At 42.5% G+C, this 13,976-nt stretch overlaps 1 protein-coding gene across 2 annotated transcripts; it reads left to right on the top strand.

Annotated features, from left to right (window-relative positions):
• Positions 1 to 350: 350 nt before the first annotated feature.
• Positions 351 to 8,705, top strand: MRPS35 (mitochondrial ribosomal protein S35). Of its 2 annotated transcripts, none has more exons than XM_085049704.1 (8): positions 351 to 544; positions 1,451 to 1,485; positions 2,354 to 2,521; positions 2,915 to 2,975; positions 3,296 to 3,435; positions 3,854 to 3,963; positions 4,435 to 4,504; positions 8,250 to 8,705. In XM_085049704.1, the coding sequence occupies exons 1-8, from the start codon at positions 373 to 375 to the stop codon at positions 8,520 to 8,522; spliced, it is 1,029 nt and encodes a 342-aa protein (XP_084905830.1). In that variant the 5' UTR covers positions 351 to 372; the 3' UTR covers positions 8,523 to 8,705. The 2 variants fall into 2 exon arrangements, with proteins under 2 accessions (XP_084905830.1, XP_084905829.1); XM_085049703.1 differs by having other exon boundaries at positions 1,451 to 1,494.
• The last annotated feature ends 5,271 nt before the right edge of the window (positions 8,706 to 13,976 follow it).

Genomic DNA, 13,976 nt, shown 5'->3' with positions numbered 1-13,976 from the left:
GAGGCTTTCAGCTGATACCAAGAAAAGGTTCTTCCCTCAGAGGCTGGTTGGGCACTGGAAGAGCTCTCCAGGGAATGGTCATGGTCCCAAGGCTGCTAGAGCTCCGGGAGCGTTTGAACAACTCCCAGGGACATGGAGGGATTATTGGGAGTAGGATTATTGGGGTGTCTGTGCAGGACCAGGCTCCTTTCCAACCCGGGCTATTACCGGCTCAAGGCGCCCTAGCCCCGCTCACTGACAGCACCGGGACGGCGGAGCGCCCCGTGAGGGAGCGCCGAGCCCCGCCTGCCCCGGGAGGTCCTGTGCCCAGCCAGGCCCCAGCCGGCCGCCGTCGGGCTGGGCGGAGCTGCGGGCGGAGCGCGGCGGGCCGGCATGGCGGCGCGGGCCGGACGGTGCTGCGGGGCTGTGCTGCCCCAGGCTGGGCTCTCCCGGGCTTTGCTGTCCCGGGCTGGGCTCTCCCGGGGCTCCGCGCCTGGCTGGGGACTCGCCGCTTCCTCGTCGGCGGCCGCGGTGAGCGGCAGGGAAGGGCCGCAGGCTCGGGAAGGTGAGCGCGGTGCCCGGCGCGGTCGGGCTGCACCGCCGGCATGGCAGCGCTGCGGCCGAGAGTTGCTCTGAGGTTATTCCCAAAGGGAATCTCATCGCCCTGTGTGCTCCTGTGAAACCCTTAGTGTCGGGCCTGGCCTCTGCCAGCGGGAGCTGTGGGTCAGGCTTTCCCTAGCCTTGTCCCGGTGGGCATCCAGAGCTCGCCAGGTCGCTGAAAGCGCCTTTGGGTGATGTCTGGTAGTGCTGCGGTAGTTAAAGGTGTCCTGGCCTGAAATTAAAGATGTTTGTAACAGAAATGGCGAGGTTGTTGTGAAGTGTGGCTGTGTGTGAAAGCACCACGAAAAAGTCAGGTCGGGGTAAAGGGATGCTATATATTATCTGTTAAGAGATCCCTGGATATACACTTCGGTTTAAGATTTTAATAGCAAGAAGAGGATGAAGAGAATCAGATTCATAAAGTCCTCAGATAAGGAAAACAAAAAAAATGTGAAATCCACGAGTTTTTGTGGGGTAGGGTTGTAAGGCATATGAATTAGTCAAAAATTGACCCAAACATCCTTCCTAAATCCCACTCATTGCTTTTTGCTTAGTATGTACAGTCGATGTACAAACCCGGGCTCAAACCAAACACTTGAAAATAAATGTCATCAGGTTCTCCTTCAGGTGTCTGAGGCCACATTATTCTGGTGTTGGTTTTTGGAGAGCGGGGTTTGAAAGTGTTTTAGGGTTTAAGGAGTCTTGAGTGTCTGATCTTCCCGTCTTTCCATGTAAAGGTTGGGGAGTATTAGTGGATATTGTCACAAAGACAAAGCACCATACAAAATTATGCTACATTTTGTGCTCCCAAAACAATATAATAATCTATTTTTAAAATTTTTTTGTTCTTTTTTCTTTTTCCTTCTTTCAGCTTCAGCAAGGAGAAGAGGCAGGACAGCACAGTTTGTAAGATCAGTAAGTACTGAAATGCTTCTGAGTTAACTCAGGTGTTTGGGAAAGTTTTCTAAGCTGTGTATTGTAACAGTTTGTCCAGGAACCCCTTCTGCAGTCAAATCCTGGTGAAACAATCCACTGGGACTGTTCCAGGCCAGCTCTGCCTTCTGTAACTTTTTCAGTCTATGTTACCAAAAATCAAAAATACAACACTCAAGTAATGGTTAGCTTGCATTAACACCGTGTAGTGCAGGTCTGAAAAGTAACTTAAATTTGCATTTCCAATAAGCCAGATACGTCAATGTTGTTTTCAGGCTGAGTTTACAGGATTTATGGTGGTTGCTTTCTGACATAAAGCTTTTCTTTTACTAAGAGCATTTGACTGAAATGATGGTCAGTTGCTGGGGGATAGAAGCTATTGCTGCAGTGTACTGATACATTGTCCCTACACTGGAATTCCTATGGCAAGAAATATCAGCATTATTAATGTCTGTTTCTTTTATTATGAACTGTTCCACACATGTAGAATTCTGGAATTTTGAAACTCATTGCATGTCACCCCATGCTGAAGCCCTTTAGGGAATAGAGTTTTCAATTCCATACCGGTTCTATTCCCCATTCTTCTCCTGATTTATCACAAGTTCATCCTAAGCATGTCTGCTGCCAAAGCAGTGGAAGACTGGGAAAGGCCTGGTAGCTAAGGTGGAAGAGGCTCTGTTAAAAATTCCTCTACAAATCAGCACTAACTTTTCTTGTAAAAGTGCCTTGAAATGTCCAGCTGTGGGAATTGATTCCTGAAATCACTGTCTGGTGTGTTGATCCTGCCTTGTCTTACATCCAGTGTATCTCCCATCCCACTTGCCCCCTTTCCATTGATTAGGCTGCACCTCCCAGGACGGAGAGGATGGCTGTAGATCAGGACTGGAGCAGTGTGTACCCAACAGCAGCTGCCTTCAAACCTGCCTCTGTGCCTCTCCCAATCCGAATGGGTTACCCAGTGAAGAGAGGAGTGCCTCCTCCCAAAGAAGGCAACTTAGAACTTATCAAGGTAAGACACATGCCGTGGGTAGCATGGTCATTTTCAAAGTCATGATTCCCTAAGGCTGCACTGCCTGGATTGGAATATTTGTCTTGGAGACTGCTTTCTGTTACTAAGTCAGATAATTCTTTTGAATTTCTAAGTGGTAATAAATCTAAAGTTAATTAATAAAGGACAATATCAGGACACTTTCTCAGGATGACCATGGCTGTGACTTTTGTCACAGACTTAAGTCTTCTCCTAAACTAGCCTTGAGAGGAGCCTGCTTATCTGAATATTTCCTTAAGCATGTTGTACTGCCTTAGCAAATCTGAGAACTGTAAGCAGGTATCAGTAATGCCCATTTACTTATGATCTGACAAAAAGCTATTATTTTGGTAACTCCTAATATGTCTGTTTCAGATTCCAAATTTTTTGCATCTTACTCCTCCTGCAATTAAGAAACATTGTGCAGCTCTTAAAGGTGAGGAGGGTTTGAGTTTTTTGGGTTTTTGTTTGTTCGTTTGTTTGTTTGTTTGTTTTCTTTTTAAGCCAGTTCTTGATGTTCTAAAATAATGCAAAATGTGACTGTGTGTAACGGAGGTGGGATGTGGGAACCCAGCACATAGAGAGACATGGCAATTCTGGTGTAAATCTGGCAGAAACACTGCTGTTACCTAAATAGGTGTGGTTTCTAGGATCAGTACTTTTAAAAACATCCATAGCAATACATTTGAAAGAAAAAAACCCCAGCCAAATATACCAGACAGGTATTACTGGGAGTGTTTTCTCTTTATTGTACAGATTTCTGCACTGAATGGCCAAGTGCTCTGGACAGTGATGAGAAATGTGAACAGCATTTTCCCATTGAAACTGAAACAGTAGATTATGTTTCTTCAGGGACTTCTATTCGGAACCCCAAAGCAAGAGTGGTGACTTTAAGAGTAAGTAGTAGTTTTGGTAAACAGCCTTTGTTTCAAAACTCTAAATGCTTGACTTTCTTTTCAAAACATGCAAGTGTGATTTGCTGTAAGGAAGTGAGAGAAATGGATGGAATTCAAAATTGTGCACAAATGAGTATATCTTGATGTTCCTGACCAAATGTGTCCAGTCATACTGACTGGCTTTGGGGCTTGTGAGGCATTGTGGGGATGTTTGCTATGCATATATATATTGTTTGAATACTCACTTTATTTTTGCCTTGTATTAAGACTTCTAATGTGATACAATCAGAATTTAAATTCTTTAAATGCATCCTGAATAGCTCTCCTAATTCTCGATAGAAGATCAAGATCAAGTACTTTCAGAGTTCAGAGACTGGATTTTCCAAGGAATTCAAGTTGTTTTCTCTTGCTCTTGAAGGTTAAACTTTCTAGCCTGAATTTGGATGACCATGCAAAGAAGAAGCTCATTAAGCTGGTGGGAGAGCGGTACTGTCGGGAGACAGATGTGCTCACAATCACTACAGACAGGTGGGCTGCCAGAAGGAAACAAAAATACTGTAGCACTGGCCACAGGATAGAAAGGGCTGGGTGTCTTCTAGTAATACCAGTTATTGTCTTGGTGAATTACTGGATTTTAAGGCTAAAATAGGACTTAACACTACTCCTGTTATTAACTGTTAAAAACAGGTTTTAGAAGAGTTCAGACTTCATGTATGTTGGATTCCACTTTGGCGTGGGGGGCAAAGAATATTCTGATGTTTCCAGAAGATTTGTAAATTCTTGGATATTGTGTATTTTCCTACTGACTTGCAGTTACCCATTCTCCTGTGTTTTTAATACTCAGTGCCACCATGAGGTTATTCTTGGTTGTGTGTAATTCAGAGCAGCACATGAATCAACCACTCATTTCCTCAGATTCCCTACATTACACAGCAGAAATTTTGATGGTAGGTATTACCCTTTTGTTCCAAAAGCTGAGCTTTGTTCCTGCATTTCCAGGTGTCCCCTGAGAAGACAGAACTATGACTATGGCATGCACCTGCTCACAGTTCTGTACCACGAATCCTGGGTAAGCACTTGTGCATGGACTCTCTTAACTTAATTCTCATACAATTCTATGCTCTTCCAACTCACTTCCCTTCAAATTCAACCAAGAGAACATTTTGCCTGATTGCAAACTCCTGTCTGTTAATTAGAATATGTCTTCTCTTGGGCTCTTCCCAGGCTGCAGTAAACCATGGCTGTCATTTGGAAGTGCTCTGCTTCTTAAATACTCTTGCACATACCTTGCCTCGAGCTGACTCCTTTTGTGAGCTCCCTGTTGCTCAGAAAAGGGACAGCTTCCTCCACCTTCTGACCACAGATGTTCCTTTCACAGGGAATTCTTCACACTTGCCTCCTTCATTTTGCTGTTAAGTGTGTTGGTTCCCTTCAGCAATTTCACAGGCATTTTTTACAGAAAACAAGTGAGCAGTTTGAACTGAAATAGTTGTTGAAAATCCACAGTGACGTTTTGGGTGACTGAATTTTGTTTAAATCCTATGACTTTGTCCCATGTCACTATCCCATGGTTTGAGACAGCCAGTGAAAGCCTTCATCACCAACATATGTCACTCTCTTACAGAAGTTGTTCCTGATTCACTGCTAAAATTCATCCTTACTGTTTTCTACAGTAGTTCAGTGAAGTGTTCATATTTGACATTTTTGTGAATTTTAGTGTTCTTGATGTTGATCACTGCAGTGCTGATGTTAAAAACATACTAAGGAGGATGTTTTTCCTGTATTTCCCTGTCAGTGGTAACTGCCTTGAAGGATAATTTTGTAATTGAGTCCATCAAACTAAATTGGTGGTGAAAGATAACAGTTACTCCAGCTCTCAAGTACACATGGATTTTTCCCCCCAACAGCATCACATTGCATTACAAATCTTAAATAAATGGCAGAGTAGTTTCCAGTATTAAGCAATGACAAGAGAGCTAGACAGTGCTCACTTTAATAATTTCAGACAAACACCATGGCTGTGCTGTGCTCCAGCTTTAATTAGTGCTGGCAGACAGGGCTATGCAATATTGATATGTGAGTGTTCAGTGTGTATTGAATATGCACAAGTCTCCTGCACTTTTATTACCTTTCATCCTCCACGTTAATATTTGATGAGTTCGTCAATCAGTTGTAATTGTCTTTGATTCCCATGAAAAATTCATGGTTTCCTGAGACATGGGTTTTTATTTTGTGTGACATGGTTTGTTTTGTGGCCTGGTTTTTTCCCCTGATCAGGGATAATGCCTTCTAATAACTTGCTGAAAGATAGTTTGACTCTTACAATTTATGTTAATCTCTGGATTACTGAAATTTTATGAATTGGCAAGAAAAAGTTACATGCAGATACACATCAGGAAATGTAATTTCAAGTGTAATTACTTTTTAGTTGCCAGTGATGGAAGCTTCTTTTATTAGTTCGTAATGCAATATCAGACCCATGAGCTCAGTTATTTTAAAACAATTTTTAGAATCTTTAAAACCTAACAATATTAGTTTATTTCTCATTCTAAAATACTTGGAGGTATTTTGTGTCCTGTTTACTAGTTCTCAGGTTATTAATCAAATATTTGTGGTTTTTTTAGCTTTCAGAAGGTATTAATCAGGTAGCTGACTCGCCCCAATTAGCAAGAATTGAATTTATCTTCTTTGGACTTTTTCTGTGATTCCTTTCAAATTATCCCCCATGCCTGGATTGAATTAATCAGTGAAAGAGTGAGATGTATTAGATAGATTATTTAACAGCAGCTTAACCAGTTGTAATTTTGCTGCCTTTAAATGATACTATTTCTTGAATGCTGTAACATCACTCCAAACCTGAATGTATTTTTATGGTGCAAGTGGTTTTTAAAGAGTAAGAGTTTGCTGCCCTCGAGTGGTTGAAAGGGTCATGGACTGACTTCTTCACACAGCTTGGATTAATTTTTTATCACTCAAAAGTCCAGTTCTGTTAGGAGTTGAAAGCAGGAATGAGAAGCATTCTGCAGAAGTCAATTTTCCAGTAAGGATAAATGTTCAGAGTAATTAAATTTTTATTGCTCCAATTCCACATGGTGTTTCAACATACACAAGATGAGGGAGAGTGAAGGACCTTGATTCTGCCTTGAAAGATTACTAGAAAGTTGCCCTGAATTTTCTATTCTCCATTACTTCTTACAGTAAGAAGTCTAATCTAACATATTAACAACAGAGTAATGCTGGCCACATTTTGGAATCCTCTCCCCTGTGCTGGTAGTGGAGTTATGGGAGTCTGATGGAAGATTCAAGACTCAAAAATAACAGTAAGGAAGAAGGAATATAGCAGTAGGGATAGGTGGCAAGTGGCTTCTTTATATGAATAATAATAGCCAAAAGGTCTCCTGGGTGCATCTCTGCTCTCATAGTGATGAAAGAGCAGGGAAGTTGAAACAGAAAGGTGAGGGAAGGAAAAAAAATGAAGAATGGACAGACAGCATGGCACTGGAGGCTTAACTAAAATTTATCTGTCAACCCCACAGCTGTACAGCTTGATTGAATTTGAGGGGAACTACTTTTGCATTCCTTTTTAGAGCTTTCAGTGGGAATGCTCTGCTGGGGCGGAGAGTCTGTGTCTGCCTGCTGAATGGCTATTTTACATGACCATTGGTGAGAACACTAAAATCTATCATACAGTGTTTCTTCAGGCCTCATCTTCCTTTTTTTCAACCACAGTCATTTTAAGCCATTCCAAATGAACGTGATTTTTACCACTTCAGGTTGTTCCCAGTAACACTTGGTAGCAGCAGAGTTTTGCAGTTTCCTAGGAGGAGTTTGCCTTGTGATTCAGCATAAAATGTGTGAAAGGATATGAGTTCACAGTTGAAACCTAAGCAGGTCTCTGGCTACTTAGGATTCCAAAGCTCATGTTAGGAGCACTCAGGATGTTATGACATGGAGGTTGTAGAGTTACACTGGGAGGTGGAAGAAGCACTCAAGTCTTGCTGAAAAACTCCCTGGGCACCTTCTAGTATACCTGAAGATGTTCAGGGTAAATCTCCTGACTGAGATCTTAGAACAGTGAGGAGTGGTGTAATTGTGCCCTCCCTACCTAGAACAGGCTTCTTTCTCAGTGTGTCATTATATGTGGTGTAAGTAATACAAGCTGAGGCTGAAGAGAGGCTGTCTCCAAATGCTGGAATATATCCTTTGTTTTGAGCCATGGATTCCATTGTGTGCTCAGCAGTGCTCAGACAGCTTGTGATCCTGTCTGATCTTGCAGCACTGATTAGGTAAAGGTTAGCACCTTGTGGATAGAGATTCTGTTGAGGAGCAATTTGTTTTGCAGGAAGAAGAAATGGATTTTTTGGTGGTGTTTTCCTCATGAGTCACATCATGGGTGGCTCGTTAGGCAACTGTCTCACTTTCCCTCTCCCAGCCAATATAGCCAGACCAGAATCCTGTGCTAGGGACATGGTAGCTGGGTGGCTGCTTCCAGAACTGCAGTGTTTGGGGCTCTTCAAAAGCCCTACTTTTACTAAGTTTTTAGTCCTTTGTTATGTATAGACCACAAGCTTTTCCTCCCACTCCAACTCACCCAGTTAGATCTGCCAAATACATGAAGAACCTGACGAGTGGGAGAAAGGAACTCATCCTGCTCATACAGACTTGAGTTACAAGCCTTGCACTCTAGGTGAAGGAAACACCTTCCACAATGAATGCAGTTCTTGAAGTGAATTGGTACAAGAGAGAAATTTCTTCAGATTATTTCTCTTTGTTTCACTCATGAGTGGTTTTTAAGGCTGTGTATTTTCTTTCAGAAAACTGAGAAGTGGGAGAGTGAGAAGACTGAGGAAGACATGGAGGAGTATATCTGGGAGAACAGTCGCTCTCAGAAGAATGCCTTGGACACACTGCTGCGAATAAAAGCCTCAGAGAACGTCAGTGGTGTCACTAAGGAGGAGCTGCTGGCATCTGAAGTGGTTCAGAATTACAGAAACTCAGTCATTGCGCTTAAAAACGAAGGGGAAACAGAAAGTAACATGTCTCAGTACAAGGAATCTGTGAAGAAACTGTTGAATATACAAGGATGAGAGCAGAGTCTGCAGGAACCCCTGATTATTACAGACATGTTCAGCTACTATGGTAGTATTTCTAAATTATGTGGATGTATAATATTCAGAACCTGAACCAAAAATAGGAAACTTGACAATGAGTTAAGTCCTGTTCATGAATCTTGTCCTTTGAATAAAGTATGTTTGGATTCTTACTGGTAACTTGAATGTTTTATTCTGTGTTTTCTTAGCATGGGAGATGGTGGTTCATTCCTCTGCTTAATCACATTCTGATTTCTCACCAGTTTCTTTGGCATTTAACCTAGAGCAACAATGTCAAAACCAATGAAATTACTTAAGCTCCCAGTTCCTCTAATTAAAAGTCTGAAAACTAAGAGCTTTAAATGCTTTTCAAGTGCCATTCAGATTTTTCTGATGTTTCAGATATTTCTGTAAAATAAGGACAATGTTGCCTAAGTAGTCTGACTTGGAAAGGCATTGGAGCACTCTGGACAGTGTGAGGTTCTGGGTTGTTACCATGAGGGCAAACAAATACCCTGTGTAATACCAGCTGTCTGTAAAATAATGGAGTAAAAGAAGGTAGGAAGTGGATGTCAGTGGGATTTAAGGACTCTGCACACCTATCAAAGAGCTGCCCGTGTGACCCTGCTGGCAGCTCATTGAGAGGAAGCAGTGTAAAAGTAAGGACACTGAAAGCTGAAGGGAGTTGATTCCTGCAGGGCTCTGTGCTGGACTCACTGCCTGCTAGGATTTCTCAGTGTGCTCAGTGTACACAGCCAAGGAGTGCAGCTGCTCCCACTGCCAAAACACTGTCAGCTTAGGAAGGATTCTTCTTAGGTCAAGATTGTTTTCATATGGTGAGAGACTGAGTTTAAAGCAGCTTTTTAATTCCTGTGAGAATTCGCCAGAGCTGTAGCTAAGGCTGAAAATGCTTGTCCTGTAATCCCAATTTTGCACTTACTGACTTGGTTGTTTAGTTGTCCTTTCTTTTGGATGTGTATTAATGTAAAGTTTTAGCAGAAGCTTAGTATGGGGAAAGTTTCAGCTGTTATGAGGTTGCTCCCTTATTCAGTGACAATGAGTGTAATGTTTAAAATTCTGATTTGAAATGGTACATCTGTGTAACTCTGAATCTTTCCTGAGCAGCCATGAAACCAGAATGACTGAGGAAGTGTGTGCAGTTGGACCCAAGAGAATGGTCTGGCTGTGCCTGGAGTTGTGCCTGGCTGTGTTCCACAGGCGGTTTGGTTCTACCATCTGCACAGGAGGATTGTGTTTCTCAAGTGTTTGAAAACCCCAAACCCCTTAAGTTTGCTTTTCTCCACAGAGCTGTCCTTATGTACTCAGGACCTGATAAAATCCTCTGCAGCAGAGAGCAACCCACACATGTAGGGAGGCTGGACTCGAGACAGGTCAAAATGTAGCTGTGGTATTACCCTGATTGTTCACTGCAGCATTAAACACAGGATCTCCACAATGGTATGGCGAAGACCTTTTATTGCAAAAATCCAGGGTTCTTAAACTGTTGGTTTGTTCTGAGTTTCCATCCTTGTGAGGCACAACAAATGTGTTTAACCAACACCACAGAGCAGATAGGAACAGCATCAGGTGTGACCAACCACAGCCCCACTGTGAGCACTGATTGTTCTAATCATTGCTTTACAATTATGGAACTTGTTTGTCACCTCTAGTTCAGCTGAGTCATTCCCAGAATGCTTTCCTAGTTAGCCAAAGTGACAGAAGTGAGCAAGGATTTCACAAGGGCAGCAAAGCCTCACTTTGCAAGCCTTTCTGCTCCTCAACAGTTCACTAATTTTGGAAGGTTTCTTGACCAAAACCTGATGAATCTGAAAGTGCTCCTATTGCAGTATCTGCAGAGTACACTGAAAGGGAAAGAAAAAGTTATATTCATGCTTACAGGAAATGCCATTTACTTGTATATTCCTTAAATAAATATATCTACAGAATGAAAACGTCTTTCAAGAGATGGGGAAAAGGAGTAAGGGAGGTGCTATCTTTGTATGGTAACAGTGCTGGTAGCTGACTGTACAAAATGTCAGTGTCAGAAATGAAAACTCTTCTCCCTTTTCTTGGCTCCAGCATTCCTGAAAGAAGCTGGGCATTATTGCCCCTGGATGCTATGAGAACACCATATGCAAAAAAATGAGTGTGAAATCTTTGGTTCCAGTACTGTGCAGGGTCATGTAATTATAGAGCAGTAGGTTTTCTTCAGCTCATGAAGGCTTATATGTGAAATACTCACAGCTATAAAAGGAAAGTGCAATGGGGACTAAAAAGCCTGTTGTGTGGAGTACTTTGGATGCAAGAGAAAAGGAACTTCTTTGAGTGCCTGTAACAAAATAAAACCTGCAAATACTAAGTATTAGCTGAGGTGCAGTTTCTTACTCTGTATTGGCATCTGCTTTTTTGACTTTCCTGAAGAGGGGTAGGATGAGGAGTACAAGGAGCTGTTAAAGGGGAAAGCTGAGGCTTTAGAAACTGTAGGAGTCATATGATCTTCACACTGAATTCTGTGTTAAATGGCCACATCATCAAATGGAGTAGCTCCTTTTGACAAAGCTACCTGGTTTTTGCTGTCGGGATCTGGTATGAGAATCCCACTGATTTGCAAGCCCTTGCTTTGATGAGGGAGATCTTGTGTCCAGGAGCACCATTTGTAGAAGCCAGAGCAGGTCCAGGAGTAACTGTGCTGTGCTCCCTCAGCTCAGCACACAGCTGGGGCTTTTTATGCAGCTTAGTTTAGTCTGGAGCCTGTCTGTGACTCGGGTGAATAATTGCTTGTCAAACTATCTGCAAGGCTTCCTGGCTGCTCTGCGTTAGGTTTCCTTCCCCGTCTGGATGGAGGTGCAGGCTGCACCCTTAGCAGATGACACAAAGTGCTCCTGCAGGTCTCAGGAGCTGAAATTAAATGAAACTGTGTTTTCTAGGTACCACTAGATGGTGCCTCCGGATCGCTGTTGCTGGGAAAGCAGTGCTGCTGATCCAGGGAAACGAGCAGCAGAGTGGTCAGCAGGCTGAGGGAGGGAATTCTCTCTCTGTTTCACTCTGGTAAGACCCAACCTGGAGCACTGCATCCAGCCTGGGGCACCCAGCATGCTTATGGTCCTGTGGGAGCAGTGCCAGAGCAGAGCAACGAGGATAATGAGGGCTGGAGCAGCTCTGCTGTGAGGAAAAGCTCAGAGTTGGGATTGTTTTGATGCCTAGAGGGACTTTCCTAAAACAGAGATTAGACAAAGTTAAGAGAATAAAGAGCACTTATATTTACTGAAGGCCTTCAGGTGCATTCAGGGCACTCACAGCTCACCCAGGGCTACACCCAAAATAGACAGCAGGGCACAGGTTTTTCACACTTTGTAAGTTTTGTCCATTTGTATATTGAGGTTTAATCCTCCAATTACAGCTTCAGCTAATGAAGTCAATTACTCCAAGTTTGCTCCCCCAATTCACTGCTGTTCACATATCTTGGGCTCTGAGACAGTGAGGTGTCCTTGAGTTTTGGGCTTAGAGAGGAATTGTTTTGTCTAAAAATGAGAGAACAGCAGCTTAGCACCTGTATGGAGTCCAGAGTTAGACACTAGAGAATCACAGGATTATAGATACATGAAAAATATAGAAGCTAAAATCCTAAGGCATCAGTTTGGACTTCAGAAGAGGAGGATCTGGAGAGATATTACAGCAGTCTTCAGTACTTAGAGTGACTGGTAAAAAAGTGGGGACAAATGTTTTTTGACAACCCGTTGCAACAGGACAAGGGACAATAGTTTTAAATAAAAAAAAGGTAAATTTATAAAAGGAATTATTTTTTTCACAAAGAGGGTGGTAAAACACTGCAATAGGTCGCTCAAAGAGGTGGATGGATTCCCCATCCCTGCAAACATTCCAGGCCAGGTTGGATGGGGCTCTGAGCACCTGATCTCATTGAAGGCAGAGGTGTCCCTCTGAAAGGCCAGGAAATTGCTTTGTTTTCTTCCTTAAAAGATGATGAAGCATTAATCTCTGTCATATGAGCTCCCCCAAATAAGAAAAGATGCTTCAGACAGAAGAGAGAACTTTTGGTTCTGCATAAACTGTGGGGTTTTTTCCTTTCAGCATAGAAGGAGATTTAGTAGCTCATACTTGCAAGAAATCTGTGAAATTAGGTGAATCACAGGTGCAGAAGTGATCCCTGGGTCGTGTGGTCTGTTAGTGATCTGAAGACTTGAATTATTCCATTAATAAGCCAAGTGTAGGGAGAAGCATATGCCAAAGGGCTGGGAAACAGATATGTTTGCAGTACCAATATTAGCTAAAACAAAGAAAGCAAAACAATTAGGAGCATCACCTCCATCAGGAAAAAAAAAAAATACTTCTGAGCCTCTTAAACATTGCCCTACACATTTTTTAATTTTAAAATATTATTTTTGCTCCCTATACCCATAACCTTCTGTCATAGTATCAGTTTTGTTCTTAAAAAATTCAAGGCCTAGAATCTTTCTTTGTTAAAACAAATAATAAAATTGAGGACAGAGTAGCCCAGACCTGTGTCTTGGATGCCTATGGTGTAGTGTCAGAAATACCTCTAAATGCTCCAGGACAGATCCTGCCTTGTGTCAGTCTGGGGTTACCTACATCCATGAGGATATTCAAAGATTAGGAATAAAACTACACTGGGCCTGTCATTTATCTGACAATACATCTGCAAACCAGATCCATTTTTGACCATGTTCTCACTGGAGCCAGGCTCAGCTCTGTTCTTGATCTTGACTCATTTTTCCTTCTCCTTTTCCTCTATCTGCAGTGCTTGCTCTCCTGCTATTGTGATCATGCTGCTCAAACAGTGTGTTTTCTGCTGGGGATGAAAGCCTCTGTTCCAGACATGTTCTGCCACTGTGCCTCAGTGCTGAGCTTTATGCCAAGGCTGGTGGGGAGCAGAAGGCATGGCTAGAAGCCCTTGAGGGAAGGGTGTGCTCCTTCCTGCAGCAAAAGACAGGATGTTGCTATGTTTAGCTTGGGCTCCTCCTGGCAATAAAACATTTTCCGTAAAATATCTCACACAAACTTCAGGTGGAATGTTGAAAAACCGTCCACAATTCTGTGACTCCAGTAAAAAACATAGTGAAAAAATCAATCTACTGGGTGGCATGCTGGGGACATATGATGTGAAAATGCAGAAAGCTCTGAAAATCAATTGGTTTGGGTAGTAAGAGGCAACCCTGCAATGAACAAGTCACTAAAATGATAACCTGTAAAAGTAATACTGTCACCTCTTCTTAAGTCCCTGAATGCTTTTATTTCATCAGTCTACACTGCCTACATTTTAAAAAGGGTAATTGGTGTTGGAGGAGGTCTGGAAAGGTTTAGAAAATGTTTGAGGTTAATTCAGGAAAATGTATGTAGCAAAATCCATGCTTAGTTTGCTTATATGGAAAAGGACTAATGTGCTATTGGAGTCTAGAGTGTGATGAGTCCACT

This window comes from Lichenostomus cassidix, chromosome 1Ab, assembly GCF_008360975.1.
Source record: "Lichenostomus cassidix isolate B80296 chromosome 1Ab, HeHo_3.0, whole genome shotgun sequence".
NCBI classification, from domain to species: Eukaryota; Metazoa; Chordata; class Aves; order Passeriformes; family Meliphagidae; genus Lichenostomus; species Lichenostomus cassidix.
The sequence above is the reverse complement of the archived record's forward strand: the minus strand, read 5'-3'. Positions and strand labels throughout refer to the sequence as shown.

What these genes read in the sequence shown, in the direction of transcription:
- MRPS35 (XM_085049703.1), top strand. Translation starts at nt 373, where the DNA reads ATGGCGGCGCGGGCCGGACGGTGCTGCGGGGCTGTGCTGCCCCAGGCT. An exon ending in ACATTGTGCAGCTCTTAAAG is followed by an intron (nt 2,976 to 3,295) that starts GTGAGGAGGGTT and finishes TTTATTGTACAG; the next exon opens with ATTTCTGCACTGAATGGCCA. An exon ending in CTCACAATCACTACAGACAG is followed by an intron (nt 3,964 to 4,434) that starts GTGGGCTGCCAG and finishes CTGCATTTCCAG; the next exon opens with GTGTCCCCTGAGAAGACAGA.